Source organism: Gobius niger (assembly GCF_951799975.1).
Source record: "Gobius niger genome assembly, chromosome: 12".
NCBI lineage: Eukaryota > Metazoa > Chordata > Actinopteri > Gobiiformes > Gobiidae > Gobius > Gobius niger.
This window is the reverse complement of record NC_136863.1, coordinates 23105030-23129649: the sequence shown is the minus strand read 5'-3', so window position 1 is coordinate 23129649 and position 24620 is coordinate 23105030. Positions and strand designations below refer to the sequence as shown.

Genomic DNA, 24620 nt, shown 5'->3' with positions numbered 1-24620 from the left:
GTTTCAGACGTGGTTCATAACGCTGAACATTAAACGCTCTTATCAGGAAACGGTCGGCCGTGTTTGAAGATAAAAAGCAAAAAAAGCAGACGGTATCAGAGAAAGAGGAAGTGCTACCTCTTCCTCTTTCATTTGAGCTTATCTCAACACTCAGTGACAAGTCATATATTCTCCGACAAGCACCGTTTGAAATTCTGTCTGCTCTTATTGTGGCAGGGGTTTATAAAGTCTCCTTCTATTGACAGGAGAACATGCAAAATACTATATATGTGCATTATTATCTCTCATAAAGATTCAAGCAGGGAGACAACCGTGCACTCATGCGTTGATATGTTTTTTTATGTTCACATTTCTATAAACTACTACTTGTTTCGACAAAAAATACTGTTGCTTTGTGTTCATTTAAAGGCCATGTACCCATTTTTTTTTTTTAAATGTCTGCTTTAACAATGACCAATTAACAAATCCACTTATATACCACTTCTAGAGAAAAAAATCAGACACATTATCCGTTATAAGATGACTTACTGCAACATGTATCACTCACTAACCCTAACCCATATACAGTATCTACCTTTCCAACCCACTGACATCTTTTTATTATGAGGCAGCATCAAATATAAAGGGGGTGAGCCCTTATTTTGACGGCGCTCTAACACTCCCATGTGTTTGAACTCTCGCCGCCCTGCCTTCCTGCATCATTGTTTTGACAGCTCTGCACTTGTCTTGACATCAAGAAACTGCGGGTTTGGTCGTGTCACACTTGCATTTTGCCAAAGGTAAGCTTGTTCCCCCAACTGATTTCTCTTTCTGACCTTGTTTGAAAGTTACAGTTACAAGCAGAGGAAAGGGAAGCCACAGAAGCACAAAAACCCAAATAGTGCTGCCTCAGTCGGCGACGCTGTTGCTTTATTTCACCAGGAAGTGACAGCGAGCTACTCTTAAGGACAAATCTTTTTCTTTTCTTTTTCTGGTCAAATGAAGTTAGTTTAGGTTTGTGTTGTCATATTACCTTTAGTTTCACTGTCAGAGTTAAAGTTTACGGAGTGAGCACAAGTTTGCATGAAATGAGGAAACAGTTTGCGACAAAGTGCACTTGCGTAACAGACTTTAAATGAGAGCAGAACTCAGGATGATACAGCTATATACAATTGAAAATACCTGAGTTTCCCTTTAAACATTAAGGAGCTGTTTTGGAAAGCGCTGGTGAGCTACAGGTTGGAGATTCCCCGGCTTGCATGAATGACTCTGGAACTCTCTATGGTAAAACAAAGTTTGTTTTAACTTTTCTTTTTACTTTTTCCGCCTTTTCTTATGTATCAGGGAGCAATGGAGGCAAACATCTTTGATTGTCCTCAAGAACCGGTAACAGAAGACATTGAACATTTCCTTGGTAAGTCCATTTCTAATGTTTGAATTCACTAAGCAATGTGCAGTGCTAGGCTATGTCAAGATCAGGCCACCTACACAACAACCTGAAAAGACTGAGAGACAAAATACGTTAGGGAAGTTTTATTGAGCGTGAATCATGATTTGGGGATCAGACCCTGGCGGACGATTTGCAGTAATGATATGAAATACATGGCATTGATGGAAGATAGCCAGAATCTTCCTCGGAGCCCGGACGCTGTTGGTGGTAGGATGAGACCTTGTGCAGCCAGTTGACGACGACGAGCAGAACCGAGGAGAGGCCAGGCGGAGGAGGGTCGCAGTACGGCTGGGAAACGGCCAAATGATTGACCGGGGGGCTTAAGAAGGGGATCCAGGGCGTTGAGTGGCTGAAGCAGCATGAGCAGATGCCTGACGTGAAGGTGCGGCTTGAGCTGGGGCCATGATTATGAGGCGATGAATAAAGGCTGCAGGTACGTCATCCGGGTTGAGTTTGTGCTGAAGCTTCATTACAGCAGAAATCCAGGCTCTGATAACTGTACTTTTAGGCACCACCTCACAGTACAATACATTCAGACTTGTCATGGCATTCCCATTGAGTTATCCTTAAAAGAACTCTTCATATGTGTGACACGAAGCACAGAAATAGAAGCACTGACCAACTGTTGCTTGCGCTAATTTGGCAACGCCTGTATCGCTAAAACAAAGCTCAACAATTGCCCAATCACGACTAAAAATACTGTTATCAGTGACAGCGGGAGTGCAAGGTTTGCTCTATTAAAACTCTCAAAAGCTTAATAAAGCAAAGTGCATTACAGAACTGCCGAATAACACGTCTAAAAATAGGAGCGCTGACTAAAAGATATTTTGAATGCTCACACAGGGGAGAAGAGGAAGCTGATTCAACCTACCGCTTTGAAGGATCCAAAGCTGAAAAATCTCAAAGAGGTAAAAATGTATTCAGTGATGTGAAATAATCTTATTTTGCATTCAACAAGACACTCTAACAACCCCAAATGTACATTAATGTGTGAAACCTCCTTCAAATGCTCAGTCAACAAGTATCAGCTCAGTAACAAGATGTCATGTGGGTGTAAATCGAGATGTTGATCCAAACCTAAATAGACTAAAACACGTTTATTTAAGCATCCTCACTAAACATTTGACACAGTGCGGTGGGCCTTTCTGTGCCTGAGTCAACGTTATAAAAGCTACATAAGAAATACATTACAGGGCTGACATGCCGGAACAGTCATGTGCTTCTGAAGGGGAGGCCATGAATAATGTCTGACGCTGGGAGAGAGGTGGAAGGATCAGTGAAATTTTAATGAACATAATTATAAGTCGTGATCGCAGACAGATCGGAGACCAGTGCAGGAGTTGGCAGTTCAGTCAGACTTTTATACAGGTGAAGATGGGGGCAAAGATGACAGCAAGGCAAGCCTGTTAGTAAGTTTAAAGTACTCAGAAGTAGCATTGTTTTTATGTTCTTTCAGCGAAAGTTTGTCACATGCTGTTGATTGGCTTTTCGGTACAGTATGCCAGTTTGTTGACATTAGTGAGTGAGAGTGCAATGTAACAGCCCACAATTGTGTGTTCATTTGTGTTGTGTGGTCACCATCAGTGTTGTTGGGATTACTCCATAAAAGTAATCCAACTACTTATTACTGATTACTCCATCCCTCCATCATCCACCCCCATTTTCTTCAGCTTTTTCCGGGCCGGGTCGAAGGGTGCACCCAGCCACCCTGCGAAGGAACCTCATTTCGGATGACCTGTATCTGCGATCTTGTCCTTTCGGTCATTACCCAGATCTCATAGTGAGGGTAGGAACATAGATCGATCGGAAAATTGAGAGCTTTGCCCCTGATTACTCCTTGTTAAAGTTATATAGGTACTTTTTTGATTACTTTATTTCAAAATGAATCTGATTACTGATCACTTGTTACTGTTTAGGTCGGCCACACTTACGTAGTTTTTCATAGCTTCCTACACAGAACCGACAATGGACCTCAATATTCTTTGCTTTGAAATAAACTCATAATCATATCTTTATTATCAGCCAGTTTTAAATAAGACGTTTTCAACTTAAAGATAATACTATGATTTTAAATGTCTCTAAAACTAGATCGATGATCATTGGTAGTAAGCAGTGATTGAACAACAATCCTCAATTAAGGCTTAAAATAGAAGGCTCTAACCTAGAACAAGTCGACCAAATTCAATTGCTAGGTGTTTCTGTGGATCACCATTTATCCTGGTCTCCCCAGATAGACCATATAATTAGGAATATGGGTAGAGGCATTGCTGTGATTCGAAGGTGCTCCTCTTTTCTTACTCCTGACAGGAAAGAGGTGGTACAATCGCTTGTGTTGTCTCACCGGGAATACGGCTCTGTTATTTGGTCTGCTGCTAGTAAAACTGACTTAACTCGGCTTCAGATAGTTGAAAACAAGGCTGCTCGCCTCGCGCTTTGGTGTCCTTACTCTAGGATCACTGTTATGCACCAGACCTTATCTTGGACCGCTGCTTCTAAATAAATTACAGTACAGTTTGTTAATATTTTTAAAGAAAGTCATGGTCTCAGGCAAACCATTTTCTGTCTCTGACCAGATTAAATATGTGGAGCAGATGCATTCATACTGCTTGTAGTGCTTGTAGTGCAAGTCTGGCCCTTGCTCGCCCAAGTACTGCTGTGGGATTTGTCCAGTTTGAATTCATTTAAAAAATCACTGAAGTCATGTCAGCTAATGGGGTTTCCAATGATAAACAAACAAACTGTCAACAAAATATATTTTTTAAAATGTATAGTTACTTCCCCTCCTGGAACCGCCACCTTAACATGGTGGAGGGGTCTGAGCACCCGAATGATTCAGGGAGCTCTGTTGTCGGGGCTTCGTGCCCCTGGTAGGGTCTCCCATGGCAAACAGGTCCTAGGTGACGGATCAGACAAAGAGCGGTTCAGAAGCCCCTTATGAGAGACCAACAGGCCCGGTTAATCGTGAGGCCGTCCTTCTGTGGACCCACAACCTGCAAGAGGAGCCATAAGGGGCTGGTGCAATGTGATTTGGGCAACTCCAACAGCTGCCCCCACGACCCGGAAACGGAAAAGTGGAAGAAGATAGATGGATGGATGGATGGATGGATGGATGGATGGATGGATAGTTACTTGATAAAGTAATCATAATCTAGATAGTATGGTTTGGATAGATGGGGTTTGAATGCCCCCAAATGAAAGAGTCTATATGACGCAGAATAGGAAAAGATAAACCATCAAGTGTAATCCATGAGTATCTCAAAGATGACAAATGTAGAAGTCCTGTTTTTATAATAAAATGCTTTAGATGCTCCTTCACCATAAGTGCTATTCGTTGCAAGATGTCGGAGGATGCCGTTGAATCCCCATCATTATCCTTCATATCGACTGAGGATCGAGTGGAGTTTAAAGGAAGTGGCTTCGTGCTGTTAGCGTTCGGCTTTTGCATCAGAAGTGTGCGCTTGAAAAGGGGGATGAAAGGGGCCTGGCGTCTCTGACTGTGATGAATTGTGTACTTGCAGACGCTGGTGGATTGGATCAATAGCACTTTGAAACCGGAGCACATCGTGGTCCAGAGTTTGGAGGAGGATCTGTTTGACGGACTCGTGCTCCATCACCTGCTGAGTGAGTGAGAGGCTAATGCACTGCGGTCCGAGAGCGCTCTGTCACTGCCCGCATCTGTCCGTATCTCATCTGTCACATCTGGGGAAGTTTTAAGTAGACCGGGAGGGATGGAGAGGGTGGAGATAGTCCTCTTTGCTTCAGCAGGAGACGGTTTGAACACCACATTTGTGAAAAGGAGAGGCGCTCATAGAAGTGGTAATAGTTAACAATTTTCCCCTACGAGTTAAAGCAACATTAAGTACTTGCACTCAGCTTTAGTACACATCCCGAGTACTTCTCCCACCTCTGCATTTGGAGTGATTTTTACTATATTTGGTGGAAGCGCTCATAATGGAAAAGTGCATGTCCCTTTTCGAGAGTGTGAGACAGACTGATGCACTCTACAGTAAGAGCTCTCACTGCCACTCCTCATAACTCCTCTGTCAGAACTACTCTCCTCACAATCAGACTTTTTTATATTCATGTCAAATGTACTACAGTCTTCTCCTTCAGAATTGGAGTGGAAAAGTGTCAAACTATGGCGCAGTGTTTTAAATGTGTTAAATGTCAAAGCGTGTACAGAATCATGTTGTGTTCCATTCATCCATTATATAATTGCGGTGCTTGATAGCCTAGTGGTTTCTCCACTTGCCTGTAATAGCGGGAAACAAACACTTTATCCAAGCGATGTCCGAGTCCACTTACTTGACAACTTTATCCACCTCTGGTTTGTCCCCCGCAGCCCATTTGGCCGGCGTGCAAGTGCCCGTGGAGGAGATGGCCCTGACCTCTGCTGCTCAGATCCGCAAACTGGAGTTGGTCCTGGGACAGCTGAACCGGAGACTGGGCCTGAAGGAGGAGGAGGAGGAGCAGCAGCAGACTAAGTGGAGCGTCCCCCGTGAGTCACTCTGCGTGCTGGGCAAACAACGCCGCAGCAACAAGTGAACAAATGTGCAAGTCCTGGCAATTTTCACGTGGAGCGACTTTGATTTACAAAAAGGATTTAGTGCTAGCTGAGTGGGTGCTATGTTTGACCACACCAAATGTTTGGGATTTAGCGAGTATAGCACGCAAGATGCTGGTGTATGATTATAAAGTATTGTCAACGCTAAGTCAGTGCTAACCATCATTGAATTCATATGAGCTGTGTCCAAACATTAATGCCAGATGGGAAAAAAAACATTTGAATTTTCCCACAAAACCTATAGAGCTGTGTGTGTGCATGTGTGTGTGTGTTTTTTAACTATTAATAACTGCATGCATGACTGAAATAGACCCGGCTCCAGCCTTTTGTGATTATGTAAAATTCAGTGCCTCCCCCTATAGACAATAACATGTCTCCCTGTGCATTGGCCTGTTCCGAGCACAATGATATCATGCAGTGCTGCTGTCAGTCATCCACAACAAAGACGCCCCAGCCGCTATTTAGCACACAATGATATTGTAACGATTTGAGATAACGTCAGAAATGCTATTATCAACCACATATAAACCCTTTGTGGAGTTTTATTGATGGTTTAGTTTAATTGGTAGGTCTAACGGCAGGTCTGTTTTCCTCCACATTATGCAGACATTAAAAAAAAAAGGGAGATATGGGGCCAGATGTATTAACTACAACCTCAGTGAAAGTAGAGAAACAAATTATTGGCATAAGTTGCTTTTTCACATTGTGAGATACAGTGACTTTTATCCCAACTGTGATAAAAGGCCCACATTCATTGCAAAGCAGGAACAGCTGCCATGGCGGAGGTCTTCATTTGGCATAATCATTATTGGCCGTGTTTGATTATCATGTCATACTGAATTAGATGTTTTGGCTGATTTTGAACATTTGAACATGACTGCTGCAGATAGACTGATCCTCTGCCTGGATAGTAACACACATAGGCGGTTTTCAAGACGTTTTAGAACTTGATGTTGGAACATCACATAGAGGGAAGCGGACAAAGAGAAAATACTATACTGTGTTAGAGATGATGTCCACACATTTGCCATATTAAAGGTCCTATTTCTGTTTTTTGCTTTGTTTTTTTGGGAAACAATTCTGTATAGTTTACAACATAACAAACTCGTAAAAACAGGCACATGACCTCACTTTTGTTTCAACTGTCACACCTGTGTTGTTTAATATTTGCGACCACTTTTCATTATACTGATATTAACCATTATCCAGGTCCAAACCTCTACATTGTGTTAGGTAAAAGGCAAATCATACTATAGGAAACTGGTCAGTCCACCGCAATATTAAGCTGCGGTCTCTATTCTATTCCTGACCCACCTGAAAATCCTTCCCGCTATAATGCACACAGAATTACACGTCTGAATAGGTAGTCCTCCCTCCTATGTAAACCCTTGACACTTCTCCCTGCGCAGTGGCCTGTTTTTCCCCGTCAGAGCATGCTGATTTCATGTGTTTTGTTCGCTTCCGCTCTTCTGTCAGTCATCCACAACAAAGACCTCCTGGCCACTGTTCATCTGCTGGTTGCCATGGTGAGACGTTTCCAGCCCGAGCTCGATCTGCCGCCGAGCGTGGAGGTTGAGGTGGTCGTGGTGGAGGTGAGATGAGGCTTGTTACCCGCCTCAGTGTGGGACATGTTGTACGTACGGAGGTTCATGCTTCATTTTTGTCCGTGTATGTGTTTCTGTGCGCCGTGCGTTCAGGTCAGCAGGAGCGGGATTAAATCTGAGACGCAGATAGAGGTGCTGACAGAGAAGAGGTATGACTTTCAAATGGGATCATGGGGTTTTTGATAAGTTGTCAGAACATACAGCAAAAACACAATACCCGTATTTGCATATCGCACACACTGGTTGCACTTTACAGCTTTGATTAAAACTATTTCCTCCTCACCAATATCACAGTCAAAGGCGATCTGCAAGTGCTGTGCAGCCAATGGCAAAAGATTCTCCATTTAAAATGAATGAATATGCAAATGGGCTATGGAGTGGCACAGTCACCTTTTAACAAATGGGTTTTGGATTCGATTATCAGGCCAAGAGCAGTGTCCATGACCCCATTGTTACTGTGGGTCCTCATTAGCTTTCTCCAAACGTCCAATAACTGACATTGATTTCTTTATTAATATAAATACGTGTTCTCACTGGATCAGCAACACAACTTTGACCTATTGTATCTCGCCAATGGGGGAACCAAATCAAATGTTTGCCTTGTAATTATGTGTAAGTTATAAACAGTTGGCCAGCATCTGCTGGAGGGGGTACATTGCATTTTAAAGCAGTACTAACTTGTTTACCGTATTAAATCCTTTTCGTAGCCCCTCTGGGGGTAATCTCCCCCTGGTGTCTCTGGCCAGAAAATAACAATTGCAACTTCACTGCCTCCGGGTCGGGGTCACCAATACACACTAATAGAATCATGAAGAAGAAGCTAACAGGCTAACAAGCAAAGCGGCTAGCGCCACTTAAGCAGTATTTACAGCCAAGTTTGCGTGAAAAAACTTAGCTCCATTGTGTAATTGGATGTACAATATCCCTCTCTCACTTTGTCTTTTCTGTCAGCGTAGTATTTACTCTCACCGACAATTAACAAGCAAAAAAACGCAACATGCTACGACACCTGCAGCGGCGCTTATGGCCTGTAGGGGCATGAGTTACTTAGTACTGCTTTAATTTTCAACCCCCCCATCTATAACATCGACAATTTTCAGACATAACTTTGAAAAAGAAATGGGAAGAGAATTGCGCTTTGCTTTTTTCTTCAAGAGATTTTAAGCTCTTTTTCGACGCCTCCAGGGAGCCGCGCAATTTCGCAGTGAAAATTTGTAAATTTACTTAAAAGTACAGGTTCCTCCTCCAATATTGTTGTACGCACGTTTCAACGCAAGTTCAATCTTGCCTAGGGTGCCCCTGGTTATAAAATATGTGTAATGTTTGTATTCTCTATTGCCTCATTGGAGTGCTATTTAATACAGGACGATTTTAGCTCATCGTTTTTGGCTCTTTTCATCAGGGACGAGGAATCGGAACCCCAGGGCAATGGTGAGTTGAGATTATTTGACACTCGAGCCGTCCAAAAGCATCCAGCATCCAGCTTTCCCCGTGACCTGACACTCTTCTCTGCGGTCACCAGGGGCACATCCGATCGATCAGCTGCTCGGGCTGGACACCGGCAAGGTCGACACAGTCAAGCAGGTATAACAGAGTGCTGCACAACTGCTAAGTGAGGTCTAAAGGGCCCGTTCAGTCCATTATTCAGCAGAATACTTTTGAACACCTCATACCTTCAGTGTTTCTCCTTTCATTTCCTAAAGGAGACATATTGTGCTTTTGGTTATGATATAGCCAACTATATTGCAATCTTAATTAAAATAAAAAATAAAAACAATATTCCTCCTTAAAGTAACCTTTAAGGCCTTGGCATGTTTTCATCACATACTTACTCAAAAGCACTGCAATCAGCTCCTAATGAACTAAATGTGACAGCTATACAGGCCTCGTTTTCCAATCAAATCCAATGATTGATTAGTTTCTTCTATCTACCATTCTGACAAGTCTTGTCTGCAAAAACACGCATTATCTGATCGATACCATTCAGCATTTTGACAGTGTAAAATGATCTTGTCAGGTTTTAATGACTGTAGCCTCCCGTGTCCTACTTTCCATTCTCCTTCCACTTCCCGTAACTCACCACCTTCACTTTCCAAACCCCCATCTCTCCCCCGTTTCAGGCCATTTTACACTTTGTCAACAAGAATGTATCGTCTCTGGGTCTGCAGGTGGCCGATATGGAGCGACAGGTAAATACACTGCGTGTGACTATTTACTGCTCCTCCAGAGATGTTATCCGGACTCTATTATTGGTGTCTTTCCCAGTTTGCTGATGGGGTAATCTTGCTGCTGCTGATCGGACAGTTAGAGGGATACTTTGTCCCACTCTGCGACTTCAACCTGATTCCTGCCAATCACTCCGAAATGGTGAGGATTTCCTATTCTTTAACATAAAATGGAGGTAATGGAACATTCTTTGGTAAAGACAAAGGGTACAGTTATGTGTATGGTGTGGAAGTGGCTCATTGGTTAGATTGCTCGTACTCCGCAACGCATACTGTGAATCAATGAGTCCTCAGGCAAGACACTTCATCCACCTTGTCCACAGTGGGCTCCGGATTATTTATTCCTTTGTTGTTTGAGTCTGATATTGAAAACTATATGGAGACAGTGCCATTATAGTGATGCAAAACCTTATAACATTTTGACTTTTTACACATTTTACAAATAGTCTGACTATCCCACACGTAGCAGTAGCAGGTGAACATTTAACAGTAGTTGGATTAAAGATTTAATTGTTACTAATGTCATTCCTTCCCTGTAACAACGGCTTTGATGTTGCTTCATTTGAAGAATACAAGAACATGAAAAGTGCTGTTTCTTTTATCACAGTGTGACAACCTCACGAGTCTCTCACTGAAGATGCTTTTAATTCTTTAAAAGCTGATAAAAGAGGCACACTTCAGCACATGTCACATCTGATTCATAATACATTATAGCGCCTTATGCTCCCTGTGAAACAGTCAGAGGACAACCGCGATGCTGCATTGACTTGCTCCTGTTGAGAGCATTTCATGGCTGTTTCTAAAGTGTACAGCTCCGCTGTCTGTCATAAACAATGTATATATGACTGTGGAATAAAAGGATGAATAATAATGTTGCATTTTCTGTTTTGAATTGGGTTTAATGTGGATGAATACACATTACTTTAGCATTGCAAGTGCTGCTTCACTGACTGTTTTGTCATTCCATCCTTCAGGCTCAGCACCAGGTCTTGCCAGTCCGGACAACGTAACTGAAATCATTGGTCTCTCATCATAGGGCCTCATAAATCCATATAAACTCTTGTAATCCAGATTATTAGATTATCTTTTTTCTGAGGTGGACTCGCTGTCCTTATTTGGACACAAGACACTCTACTCAGGACACTGAATTAACACACAAGTTTTATGTCGGTAAAAATGCCGCAAAAATGCAAGGTTGTTGCTATGCTCTTTCCATTCATTGTCCCACACATACACTCACAAACAAAGGGCCTGATGTAGTGTAGTGTAGTGTACTGGAGCACTTGGAGACCAGAAAGCTCAGCATCGCACCACCTTATGTACAGTATATGTACATGGAAGATCTAAAGTTCAGTTTCTGTGAGAAGGACTGGAGGATTCGGTCTGTTTGATGTATTTAAGATGTATTGCTTGTTCTTAGTAGTAGTAGTAGTATTGAAAACACTGACAATGCATTTGTCCAATCAAAATGATACTCCATTCCATTTGAATGACTGTCATGTACTGCCATAACATATTGACTCTTGTTTTCCAGCTCCACAATGTAACTCTGGCCTTAAACCTCCTAATCGACACAGACCTGGAAGTGTCCAACATTTCTCCAGAGGGTGAGAGGATAATTTAACACAGTTGTTTTGTTTTTTCACTTTTGCTACTGCCACACCAAAACAAGCCTCCAGTAAGATCATTGTGAAAGGGAAACAATTGGTGTTATTCTTAAGATAGAGTGACTCATTGTCTTGCTTTATGAAAAAGAATTAAATGTACTCCACTGTTAGGAGAGGCATACACAGCCTTTCTGAAGCGTGTGGGTTGTTTTGGAGGTAGCGACGGAAAACATAACATGAATGATCTGCTGTTTGATGTGCATTGCTGTAGCCGTTATGAAAACTGAGGTCATGGTCATTCGTTTTGTCATTCATTTAGAGCGGGCTGGCGAGAGTGGGAGAGATGGTGTTTCACTGATTGACGGGAGATTAACCCGCTGCAGTCATTGTTTGTGTGAAGACTGAGCGATCAGTATTCATGAGAAGTGTTATGCCAAACTGACAGATGCGGGAGATGTCTCACTTGCGTTACCTTTTAGGACAGCAGTCGGCGTTATTGTGATGTAGCTCATAAAACACGAACACAAACACACAATGCACAAAGGGTAAACATTTCTCGCTATCGTAAACCTCATATTTACTTATTTCCTGATCTGCATACATGTTTTCGAAAGGCATTGATATTTAAAAGCATGGGCCCGTGTTTTATTTATAACCGCCTCACAGGAGACATGGGAAATGATTTACTCCAAATGTTGCGATCTGAATATTTCACGGCATTATGTAACACCGCGGCGCAGAAACAGTTTGTGCTCGTGTGGGCCCCGAGCATATAGAGATCATGCATCTAATGAGTCCGGGGAATTCAACATGGAGAAGACATATACAACAGCAGCAACAGTGCCCGTACATTGAGTGCCCGCTTTGTGAAGAGACGGTTTTTCACTGTAAGAATGCGCAGCGCCTCAGCCGTAGCCTTGCTCCCTTTCTGGACGATATATAAATGATGGGCCAAGTGCGGTTGAAGCTTGTGAACTATCGGGCTGGGATTTCTAAAGGGAGCTTCTATATCGTGGGTTGTTGAAAAGAAAAAAGGTTAGATTATGTGCAACTCTAAACAATGCGGATGCAATTCTTGCAGAAATGCTTCATGCAATTGATCCTCGCTTTAGAACGCATGAACTGACAGCCTGGTTTATTAAGAAACAGCCTGGCGTGTTTGTAAAAAGGGACACCCTCAAGAGTGACCCCACCATAACCTCATCCCATATTGGAATAGGTTTTGGTTTATTGCTCCACATCCGGTCTGACCTTTTTCATGCCACTCAAGAAGAGGGTGATGTTCTTTTTAACTGCTTTGTCTGAAGTCCATTTCTGGGTCTGGGAAAGAGGGGATGTACACTGGTCACTAACTCTGCTGCTCCCGGCTGGTTGGCCCAGCGGAATGGTTGGAAATGTGTATGAAGAGGTATCAGTTTGGCCACACTTAATTTACACTGCATATAAATGAGTAATTAACATACATTGGTGAACGAGACCTCTATAATCTGTGACTCTTTTCTGTGAGCGGGCTTGCCTCTCCTTACGCCTGACTCGCGACTGTGCTGAAGCAGGACATCACCAGCTCGTCTCCATGGAGATGTTGCTTTGCCTACAAGTAGCCAAATGTGAAGTTCATCCCTCTACATGTTCCAGCCATGTCCTAAGGTGTAGAATGAGCCCAGACCTTTTCACCACAACTGCCTCTAAAATCCTGCACTGACACTCAAATAGCTGTTACTTCGGGGCTGAATTGCCATCATGCACGAGCTTAAAGGGGGGGGTATTATGCAAAATCGACTTTTTTAAGCTTTACATCATGTTATTATGTCATTCCCTCATTAAAAACATGCCTGAAGTGTTGCCTTGGCACATTCAAGTATGTTTGAGTAATCTGTAAAAACTCTGATGGCAGCCATTTTAGGGATAGGTTTGCCTGAGTCCTCCTAGGAACGCCCCCACCTCCTGGAGACGCCTCCGAGCTTTCGTCACCAGCCGAGTAACCAACCAATGCTCCTCAGCAGAACCCCCTCCCCACTGATGCCACAGACAGCGTGTGGAGGGGGCGTGTCGGAAAGGGTTAGAGGTTCTTAAAGAGACAGAGGCCTATTTCAAGACATTCACTACAGCCATTTTGAGAGAGCAATTTAATACAAGGCAGTTATTCTAATTTACTGCATTTACAGACCAACAGAAGGTTTGGTCATCATTGTAGTGTGATATAGACTGGTGCTATGTGATTGAAAAAAGGATAATACCCTCTCTTTAATATAGAAGTTATACGTATGACCTGAGGTGGCAGTAGTGAGTATAAAATGGCCCACTTGCATCTAGCCCTTTTAAGATCACTTTTGGCTTCACCGGCACCAAGAATTGCGCAATAGTAGTAGTAGAAATGTTTTGTCCCTGTGGAGTAAAAATACATAGGACAACAATGACCACTGCAATGCAAAGAACAGGCCCATCAACCTCAGTGTAAATTATGTTATAAATCATTACCTACATTCTTTAAAACATTCTCAGACAGACCAGCTGTACAGAATAAAAAAGGGATAGTTGGCTACTTCATATTCTGACATCATCTTTGTTTGTTTGATTGTAAAAATGGCTTGTGTGTATGACTGCCTGGTCCTGTTTTAGACAGGGCGGGGCACCTGTACCTTCAATGTGGCTTTATCAATAGGTTGCATTCATACAACTTGACCAATACAACTCTATGGGAGGGAAACTGTTTTTTAAAGAAATTCCCACAAAGAAAATGTTTTCCCTGATCATTATTTGGCAGTGATTGGATTCGCAAACCTGACACATTATCCTTCTGGCTGAAAGTCCTTACAGGCCAACATCACGCTCATGCTTTCGAATATTGTCACCACTTTTGGACGCCTTTATGAAGAAATAATTATGCCATAGTTTATATGTCCTGGAAGAGATGACTTTGAGATAAAGTTGCGTTTTTTGCTGTGTTTATCAGTCTCTCAACAGTTAGGACCCGTAGCAGCTTATTTTTGGTGTCACACTTAACAAACGTATAGGCTCTTTAGAATGTTGTGATGTCACGTGAACGCAACCTATTAGACACTTTGTAACGTGTATCTATACAGGAGTGTCTACATAGATTAGATGCTTGTGCTAAAACAGGGCCAGGTCCCAATCCATGACTATGATTCCATAGAAATCCCCTGCTGCATTTTGTTTTGTAACTTTCTCCCCTGTCGTCTCGAAGTCTCTTTGCGAAGAAGCAGAAAGAACTCTCTGGGTGGCTTACAGACATGTCTAAAAGTGTGAGGTAATCGATGTTGGATGGATTTTCCCCGCACTTCCCCTGCGGATCCATTATCGACACGCCGCTTGTAGGCACTCTGAGCCTTATTCCTGCTCCTCAGTCGCTGCAGCTTTCTCCAAACATCGCCTTCGCTTCTTTCAACAACCCCCCAATCTGCTCTCAAACACACCACCTCAACGCCATAACCGTTAACGCCTCAATGAGCGCTATTAATCTAAGACCGTGTTTAACTCAATTCATTTTTGTGTGTGTTGTTTTAATTAGCGCTAATGAATGAGAGAGTCCCAATGCACATGGCCCAGCACAGGAAGGAGCAGAGCCTTGTTATTGGGTTAGGTGGTTCAAAAGTCGATCTTCACGTCACACTTATTCAGTTAGTGCAAATGGAGGGGGGGGGCTAGTTTCACCAAGATCTCGGGCCCCATGTGGATGTTATTGATTGAATTTCAGCCTAATCTGTTTTGGGGCCTTTTTGATCTATGACCTGTTGGGAGGGATTGGGAGATGGTTATTAGCTAATGACGGTAAGTCCTCGACTCGTAAGTGCCTCTGTGGTTTGAGGATGATGCTGCAGATTTAGCTGTGGATTAATCATGCGTCAGAGGTTTGGCCCATTGAATTTTCTGAAAATAAACCTTTTGACAAACATATTTTAGAGCGGGGGGAAAAAGTCATGTTAAAGGGGCTAGATGCAAGTTAGTCATTTTATACTCACTACTGCCACCTCGGGTCATACGTGTAACTGCACCTTCTATATTAAGCTCGTGCATGACGGCAATTCTGATCCGAATTAACACCTTTTTGAGTGACAGTGCAGGATTTTAGAGGCAGTTGTGGTGAACAGGTCTGGGCTCATTCTACACATCAGGACATGACTGGAACATGTTGGGGGAGGAAAATGCTTACTTTTAACATTTTTAAATCTGTCTAGTCCCTTTAATGTAAAAGCAGCACTCTCAGATGCATTTTTTCCACAATTTACCTATTATTCTGAAACATACAATAAAAAGATATCTGTGGTCTTTCTCGGCAAATATTTTTAAATACAGTGGGAGGAAAAAGTATGTGAACGCTTTGGAATTTTTGCCATTTCTGCCTAAATTTGTCGTCTGATCTTCATCAAAATCATAAGAATGAGTAAATAGTGTCTGCTTGAACTAATGCCACCCAAACAATTACATGTAATCATATATTTTTATTGGCCATAACATGTAAACATTCACAGGACAGGGAGGAAAAAGTAAGTGCACCCAGGAGTCTCACTGAACTGCGAAGGTTTTGGTCCAAGATTCATCCTGATCGTTGTGAGTGTCTCAGGTTTTTCTGCAAAATATCATTGATAAACTTTTGAATACATTTTTCCATTGATGATTGTATTAAATAGCCGCTGATCCTTCTTTTGCAGCAATAACTGCTTTCCTGTAGTTGCAGATTGGACACTCAAAACGATCAGGATGAATCTTGGACCATTCCTCTTTACAAAACTGTTGCAGTTCAGCAAGATTCCTGGGTTCACTTACTTTTTCCTCCCTGTCCTGTGAATGTCTACATGTTATGACCAATAAAAATATGATAACATGTAATTGTTTGGGTGGTATTAGTGTATCACTGTTTATTACACATTTTACGACAAATTTAGGCAGAAATGTGAGAAATTCCAAAACTTATACATTTTCCTCTCACTGTATGAAGCAAAGATTGAACCACCGCCGAACCAAAACTACAGTATTATTACTTCTTCAGCAAATAAACATTTTGTCTTGGGTAGAAATGTTCATAGAGCATCTTCTGTAAACTGAAAGTGTCTATTATTTTGCAGATATTGTGTCCCAGGACGTCCCAGCCACCATGAAGGTCCTGTACGCCTTGTTCAAGAAGCACAAAGAATGAAAAGCAACATGATCAACAAGGCAAATGGACTCATGGTTTGAGAAAACTGAAAGAACAGGACAGACCGAAGACAGAGATGAACTGAAGTCAAACTAAGTGCTAAAATGGACGACTGTTGCGGAAGGAATTTTACCATCAGGCTTTATTATAACCCTTTACCTCTCAGATAAATAGATATAGTGTGTATAGAGTGTGTATAATCTGCTTCCCTGTCCCTATCGGTTACAACCATTATACTGCTGTAAGATGCAATGCATTAGCGAGCTGCAAGTGCAAACTGCTGCTAAAATTACAGCTGCGTTGACGAACTCTTAGGAGTTAGTCATCGCAACACATTAATGTGAACACAATTTTGGACATAAATAATACATACGCCCCTGTTACACCGACAGGCCATGGAACTTTAATTAGCTGGGATTGTTTTAGTATAAAAAGGGGCTCGTACTCTGTGAATAAAGAATTATTTCCCTACTTTATTTGGTCTTTTTACATTATCTGACATTTTATATTTACCACACTGAGACTTATGTATGCTTTAATAATGCTGTAATTTAGTCCAACGTCGGTTTGTTTTGGATCCTTTTCAGAGCCGGTTCAGTTCTTATATGATCTTGATTTGTTTGTACTTTAATGGTGAAATGTTGTATGAAGTAGTTCTTGGTGTGAAAGGTTTGTGTAATGTTCATGGGCTTTAGCCTTTTGGAGAAAGCTGTTTAATGTCTGCACCCTCTTCTGGCATCTGTTTGTTTTAAACAACTTTTAAGTCCTGAAATTCTGAGTCCAGTGATAATGACTTTTAAAACCCCTTCATTGCAAGAACTTGTGTCTAAACGAGGTAACATCAGCAAACAGAATAAGACGCTTAAACAAAGACATGGATAAACAAAGTTATCAGATGTGTTTCAATGAGGAAAGGATGTTATATAAATCCCCTAAAAAGATGATTTTGCGTAATATTTATAATGGAATCTGTGCTGACATCTCTAGAGGGAGACAAGTTATATCACGAAACACAGTCTGCTTACTCACCGCTTAATTGTCACTCCATCCTTATTCAACCTTTTTCAGTGTTTCACAGACCAAGGTCAAGCGAGTTTTTCCTTCACTTTAATGAAGACTCTGCGGACAGTGATGTTGTCTTGTGCTGCCATTCTAGGTCACGTAAAACTTAATAAAGAAGCGAGCTGAAATTTGGGGATTTCCACAGACCAACAAATGATTCCTCCGGCACTCGACGTCGGCTCTATCTGTGGTTCTCGACTGGTGGGTCGGGATTCTAAAATGGGGCACATAACCGTTCTCAGTGGGTCATGGGCCGTTGCCAAAAATCACTGTTGATACATTTTTGATGTTTTCTTTTTGATGCAGCGTCTGGAGTTAACAGTGTGCGAGGAAATGCTTTATGTCCGCATTCTACTATAACGCCCAGGCTCAAACTCAAAATAAAGAACATTTGTTAAACTTAAGTCGGTCGCTCATGTGAAGCATTTGGCAGTGGACCTAATGGTCTCAGTGAATCGCTTCCAGTATGAAACATGTTTTGTTCATACTTGACCATACTTTTTTTGGGACCGCAGCTTGTCATAAACACTTGGATGGAGTTAGATTCTGAAGTGATACCCGCCGTTGAGAATAATAGGCGAGGAAAGTGCTTCTCTTTGGTCCTCATGGCCATGGTCGGGAGCTGACATTGCTGCAATACCACTTTGTATTTCCAATGGAGACTTTACGCATTCCCAAACCCTGCTTAAAAGCCTGGCTCCAAAAAGTTTCTTGTCTTTCTAAGAGTTGCTGTGACCCATGTGACAACACTGGGCAGGGTGCCATATTTGTGACCACTCTGGTTTTTGTTCTGAATGAAAAAGTGTAAGCTTGAGGCTTTGATTGTCAGGCCCTGGAGCACTGTGGAGGCTCGTTGCTGCTCAGCTTGACAGGGTGGAGTTCACTCGCCTTTTTGTCCATTTTTGGAACATAGGAGGAGACTTATGGTGCGTTCCAGGCAACTGGTAACTGGCAAATTTCGCACCTCGCACTTGGAAAAATGCCCTAGAACGCCCCTCCAACTGGTAATTACAACTTGTAAACTCGGAAACCTCAAGACTGCTACGAGTTCGTATACGAGATGAAGACAGTAATGGCAGCCCCCAGTGGAGGAGCAGCTAACGCTAAAACTGTAACAAAACCGCTGCACCAGTGACGTGAACATTACTTTTGGTCACAGCTTTCAACACAACGTTAAGTCGCATGTTTTTAATTCTATCTTGTTTGGAGAAACTTTCATATAACGTTAGCATCGTGTGAGTCCGTTAATATTAAGCCTATGGTGAGAACCACTGTGCAATTCAATGAGGGCCTGATGCAATGAAAAAGTCTAAAATCTGCTCCTAACCCAAAAGTTGAAAGGTCTTTTAAATGTGAAATGCTTTCATCACTGTCATTCTGCCTGATGTTTCTCGTATTTTCAAAAAGGCTGTAAATTAGGTAAAACTTCGAGCGATTGCAAGACCTTTGATATTTCCCTCCGTTTCTCTCTGAGACTTCACAGCCATTGCCTGCAAGGACCGTCGCCACTTTTCAATAAACAATATAAAACGCCCATCTTCCTGTGCTCCCTGACTGACTCTTCACGACCGACCCCCTCTGTTTTGTCTTCTGCTTTGTCATCTCTGAAGAAATAGAGAAATTCTTAAGCCGCCGAGTTACTGACATGCCAAAGTCGCAGCAACACAAGAGAGGAGCAGAGTTGAAATGAGACGCGAAGAATAGACGGAGCACAAAAGCAGCGGCAGCTTCATAAAGAGACTGATACGAATACGGAAAAATAAAAATCACAGCGAAGAAGTGTAATTCCTTCGGTTAAATGGCTTCTCCATTGTCTGGGATCATTATATTCACGGTATGTTCCCGGGTTTCAGCTTTTGTAATTGTTGTATAAAATTGTAATGGGAACCCAGGTCTTGTGAATGTAGAAAAGCCCATTTATGGATAAAATAAAGCAAATATAACATGTTTTCAAGAATTCTTCATATGCCATAGCTTTTTCTGAACAAAATCTCCCAGGGGGTAAGTAGTAGTATCGTAGTAGTGGAGGTGATGGTAGTAGTAGTAGCAGCAGTAGAAGTGTTTTACTTCTTCCACTCGTCTCTCTCTCTCTCAGTTTCAGTCTTAACTAAAATAATCACCCCAACTCATCCTGCACTCGCTCTTCCTTGTTGCTCGCCTCGTGTTTGTTGACATTCAGAAGCCAATTTATTCGCTTCTGCCGAGGTGATGGAGAGAAGACGCCCAGTTCACTTTTTAGTTGCTTTGACATTTGAAAAACTTTGCATAATTCGCTCTGCTTTTGGCCTGAAATAGTCAGTGGAGGGATCTCTGTTGTTTGTCAAGATAATGAGTTGCTTTGTGGACAACTAGAATATATAGTGCGGTGCTAAATGTCCACTTAGAAGCTGTTGACCTAGAGATCGTTGGTTGAAGTTATAATGAGCTGAGTTGTTGTGTGTTTCCCATTGTAGGTTATAATGAGTGAAATGGACGGTTTGTCCCCAGTATGTAAATTCTCAAGGCTAGAAAGAATTATAATAGTGTATTCTAGCCTCACAACTGAGCACATTTTCTCTAGTTTGGCATCACTTCAATCTAAAAGCTTCTTGAACCTGTGAGTTAACAGCCTATAGGCCTAAGCTCTTGCCTCGTTTTTGTTGTCACATGTTCACGTTTTCGTCACATTTTCTTTTTGTCACATTTTTTGTTGCATTCTTGGCAAGTTTTCGTTGCACTTTCATCACTCTTTCATTGCGTTTTCCTCATCGTTTTGCTGCGTTTTGCCACATGTTCGTTGTGTTTTCATCCAAAAATGTCACAAAAACTACCAAAAGCAATGAAAAATGGCAAAAACACAACAAAAACGATTAAAGGGTGAGTTTTGTAGGACTTCGCTTTCAAACGATCCATTACATTGGCCTACGGCAGGGGTCTCTGGTAGGGCACAAATTCCTGAGTATGTAAAAAACAAAAAAACAAGTCTCTACCTCATTCCTGTGCGGAGGTATGATTTTTTAAAGAAATAACCAGAAGGCTCACTCCAGCCACTAGGGGGCAGCTTAAAGAAAGAAAGTAAAGAATTCCACACGTGTCCAGCAGAGGGAACTGACAAACGACTAGGATATAAACAACACATTATAGCCATGTGCTAAACGGAAAGTCTGCCCCAGGCCGGCTGTGGCTACATTAGTTACCACAACCAAGTGTGGAGTGAATAAATAATGACCTGTGTCGCAGAAACGTTGTTTTTTTTTTAAGCTTTAATTAGTCATTTATTGAAAAAGGTTTCTTCTTCACAATCAAAACATATTTTACTGGAGATACATATCTTACCTGACAGGCATTAGCCATTATCCCTGTGACCTGACCCAAAGTCAAGGATTTGATCAGATTGTAGCTGTTGTTCCTCCATCTACGCAGCAGTCAGAGCTTAGTGCCGACAGTTTATAATCCAAAACAAACAGGACCCACTCCTGAATAAACGTTTAGGGGATAATAATGTTTCTGCTCCACTGGACACGTCCTGCATCGGGAGGCACAAGGACACAATTAAAGAAAGAAATATGTTGTTGATGTACATTTTGTTTGACTCATAATGTTGCTTGCAAAAGTTTTATCTTGACTTCAAACATTGATTCTAATTATTACAACCACCGCCATTTCCTTTTGTACATTTTGCTTCTTTGCTCGGCTTTACCATTGAGTGCGGTGAAGACTCGGCTGAATTGGACTTGTTTTTGCTGGGAAACAGATTTTGCCCTCCACACAGCAGCTCTCTGGACAAATGCTTGTCGTCAGGGCTGATCCAAGCGCTGACAGAAGCATGAGTAATCCCTCCTCTCTTGTCACATACCGCACAGACGGGCAAACAACGGCGACAGGTTTCTGTGTTGGCAGGTAACCACCGCAAATACCATATTAGACTCTTATGCTGCTCATAACAATGGGCAGAACTCGCCTGTCTGAACAGATGAAAGCTCAGACTGCAAACTTATGATATACCGAAGGACTAAACAACCTGTATGTAGTTCCATGTCATTATTTACAATCACTAGAACCCCTCCCCTTGGTGATTGTGGAACAGTGGCGGGTCCAGACTTTTTTTCTGGGGTGGCCGAGGGGTGGCACTTGGTTTTGCTGGGGTGGCGCAAAGAATCCACTGAACATCCACTGAACTCACCTTATTCAATAGTTTAGTAGTGTTGTATTCAAAATGCTAAAACACTTTCAAATTCCAAAAATAATACTGAAAAAAACATCATTGATTGACTGCGGAATTCTTCCGCAGTCAATTATTGGTTTTCATGTTCTTTATTATTATTCCTCTTCCATCTTTTTCCCGATTTTCTAGAGCTTTCAGCACCTTCATGCTTTGTGCAATTTATGCAAGTTATGCATCAAAATGTTCCGCATGTTGAGGAGAAGGGTGCTATTACTTTTGGGACTTCTGCAACTTACGGTTTTTCCGCAATCGGCCAAAATGTCGGAGATTTTTCCCATTGACTTATAATGGGGCTGCCGCAAATCCATGCTTTTCTGCACTTTTTTCTGCATTTTATGCAATTTCTGCACTTTGTGCATGTTCAGCTTATGCAACTTGTGGGTTTTGAGAAAAAATTGGCCTTCTGCAGTTTTCCAGTTTTTTTATACGGGAGTTTGAAATTTTTGCATTGGTGTGTATGGGGGGAATCCAGCCAATGGGGAGACTCCAGGCCTTTCAGCCATTTGTGCAGCTTCTGCCAATCAAGCACTTTCAACAGTTTGACCAGTTTATGGAATATAAAAGTTTATGCAACGTTAATAATTTATGCAAAGTAACCACTTTATGGGATTTAACCAGTTTATGCGTTTTAAAGCGTCTATGCAACTTACATAATTTATGCAAATTAACCCATTCATGCATTTTACCACTTTATGCAGTTTATACAGTTTATGCAACATGACATTTTATGCATTTTACCAGTTTCTGCAAATTAGATTATGCAAATTAAGCAATTTATGCAATTTGAACAGTTTATGCAATTTCTGCATTCGCTTCCCGCAATTCCGCAGTCAATCGCAATGGCGCAGCCATTGCATTTCTAGTTAAAATTGACTTTCCTTTGAAAATAAATTAAATTAAATGTACGTTATTTTCTTAATTTGAATTACTTCCAAGGACCACCGGATAAATTCTCATGTACCCCCAGGCTTCCCCGTACCCCTGGTCGGGAAACACTGCTGTAATGTATTCATTCGTTTGGAATATTTCCATTACTTAAATCATTTTAATGATTTTGAAGCACTTTGCATCAGTTTTTTAAAGTGATGCACAACATAAGGTGTGAGGAAAACCAAATGAGCTTACAGGTTATTTTTTACAGCTATAAGTCTATTTGATGAATTGTATTGTAATTGTTTTGTGCTGAATGAATTGGAACAAATGCCACTCAATATTTCTGAAGTAAAATCTTCTAATTGACCAACCAGACAAAATCCAAGATGGATTACATTACATTACATTCCTCTGTGGACTTGCACTATAGCATTAGTATTCATGTTATGGGGTTGGGGTTGGTAATGAGGAAACATTGCCACATATATTTTTCCTCATGCAGCCCCTGAGTGGTGGCTCCTGGGGTGGCATAGCGGAAATCTGGCCTCCCCCTGGACACGCGCCACTGGTGTAGAATGAAATATTTTAGTACAACTTCCCTGATTCAAAAGAATAGAGTCCTTGTCCTGTCGTCTGTCTGTTGGAGCGGTCATCAGGCCGCAAGTGAATATCTAGCACCGAACTAATGAGAAAAATATTAAAAGAATTTGAGTGAGAAGATTTGAATCGAGCTTGACAAAACTGAGTCGCTTTGAACAACTGGGCCAAAACAACTTCAAAACTGCAGCTCGTCTTGTGTGTTCTCAGTCTGAAGTGGGCAGACATACATGGTTTAAAGGAGAAACACGAACAGAGGATGCATGAATGAGGGACAAGGAGGTCAATTGTGACAGAATTGATTTCTTTCTGAGAGTCTGAGTAAAGCGTAGAGGCGCAGGGGGCTAGTGCTCTCCTAACAACAAGATGGTCCCATATTTTATCATGGTGGTTTTGCTTTCCTATATCTTCTATTCATGACTTTCCCCTCAGTGCAAATATCAGTAAGCGGAAACATAACAAATGAAACTCCCATTCTGTGTGATTCTCCAGGCATTTATTCTTGGATATAAAAAACACACACAGGCCATGCGGGGTGAACTCCGTCTGCTCCAACCCCTTTAAATAATTCAGGCAGTGGATCCATGGAGCGCGGCTGAGCATGTTAGCAGGTCTCCAGGTTGCCCTGATGGAGCGGTACCATTTCAGATACTCGCGGGGGTCCGCTGGGACCATACAGGGGCCGGCAGAGGGGTTCTCCAAATACAGCCTCACAAGACAGGACGTGTTCTTAAGGCAGCGGGCGAAGTCTGAAGTAGCTTTTAGTTCACAGTGAAAGAAGCACGAGAGAACATGAAGATTTAAGGCAAAATATGAACACTGTTGAGAAGATACATTCAAATCTCAAATTAAATGCATATAACTTAGTATTTCAAATTGCATGATGCTGTGAATTGTCCCTGATAAGTAAATGAAAGTAAATAAGAACGCTGTAGTTTTCCTATACTGCTGTGTAGCCAAATGATTTGATTCCTGCTCCGGTCTGTTCTCCACGGCATTGACTGCACTGCACTTAACAGTAGTGAACGGGCATAAGCAGTTTGTTTGTGTTATGTAGCGCTTGTTTGAATAGAGCCGTATCAGTCTCCATTAGTTGCCTAGAAACCACAAAGATCAGACCCCCCCAAAAAAAGAAATGGTTCGAAACAGAAAGCACTAATGGGATAGACATAAACTTTTTTTTTTACTCAGTGGTGGATGTGGATAGTGTTTTTTTAAAGTTACAAGTCATTTAGGATTTTTACTATAACCTTCTGAAAGTTCTAAAAGTATAAGAGGTGGGTGAGGCCAAAAGTCACAT

The 24620-nt window shown here is 41.9% G+C and overlaps 1 protein-coding gene across 1 annotated transcript; it reads left to right on the top strand.

The window, feature by feature from the left end:
* The first annotated feature begins 658 nt into the window (after nt 1–658).
* parvg (parvin, gamma) lies at nt 659–17085 on the top strand. Its single transcript, XM_079568091.1, is given in 13 exon segments — nt 659–779; nt 1324–1393; nt 2273–2337; nt 4948–5050; nt 5772–5927; nt 7470–7585; nt 7691–7746; nt 9000–9120; nt 9122–9181; nt 9718–9786; nt 9863–9964; nt 11357–11429; nt 16514–17085. Coding segments are annotated over 12 exon segments (1056 nt in total). The 5' UTR covers nt 659–779; nt 1324–1329; the 3' UTR covers nt 16585–17085.
* The last annotated feature ends 7535 nt before the right edge of the window (nt 17086–24620 follow it).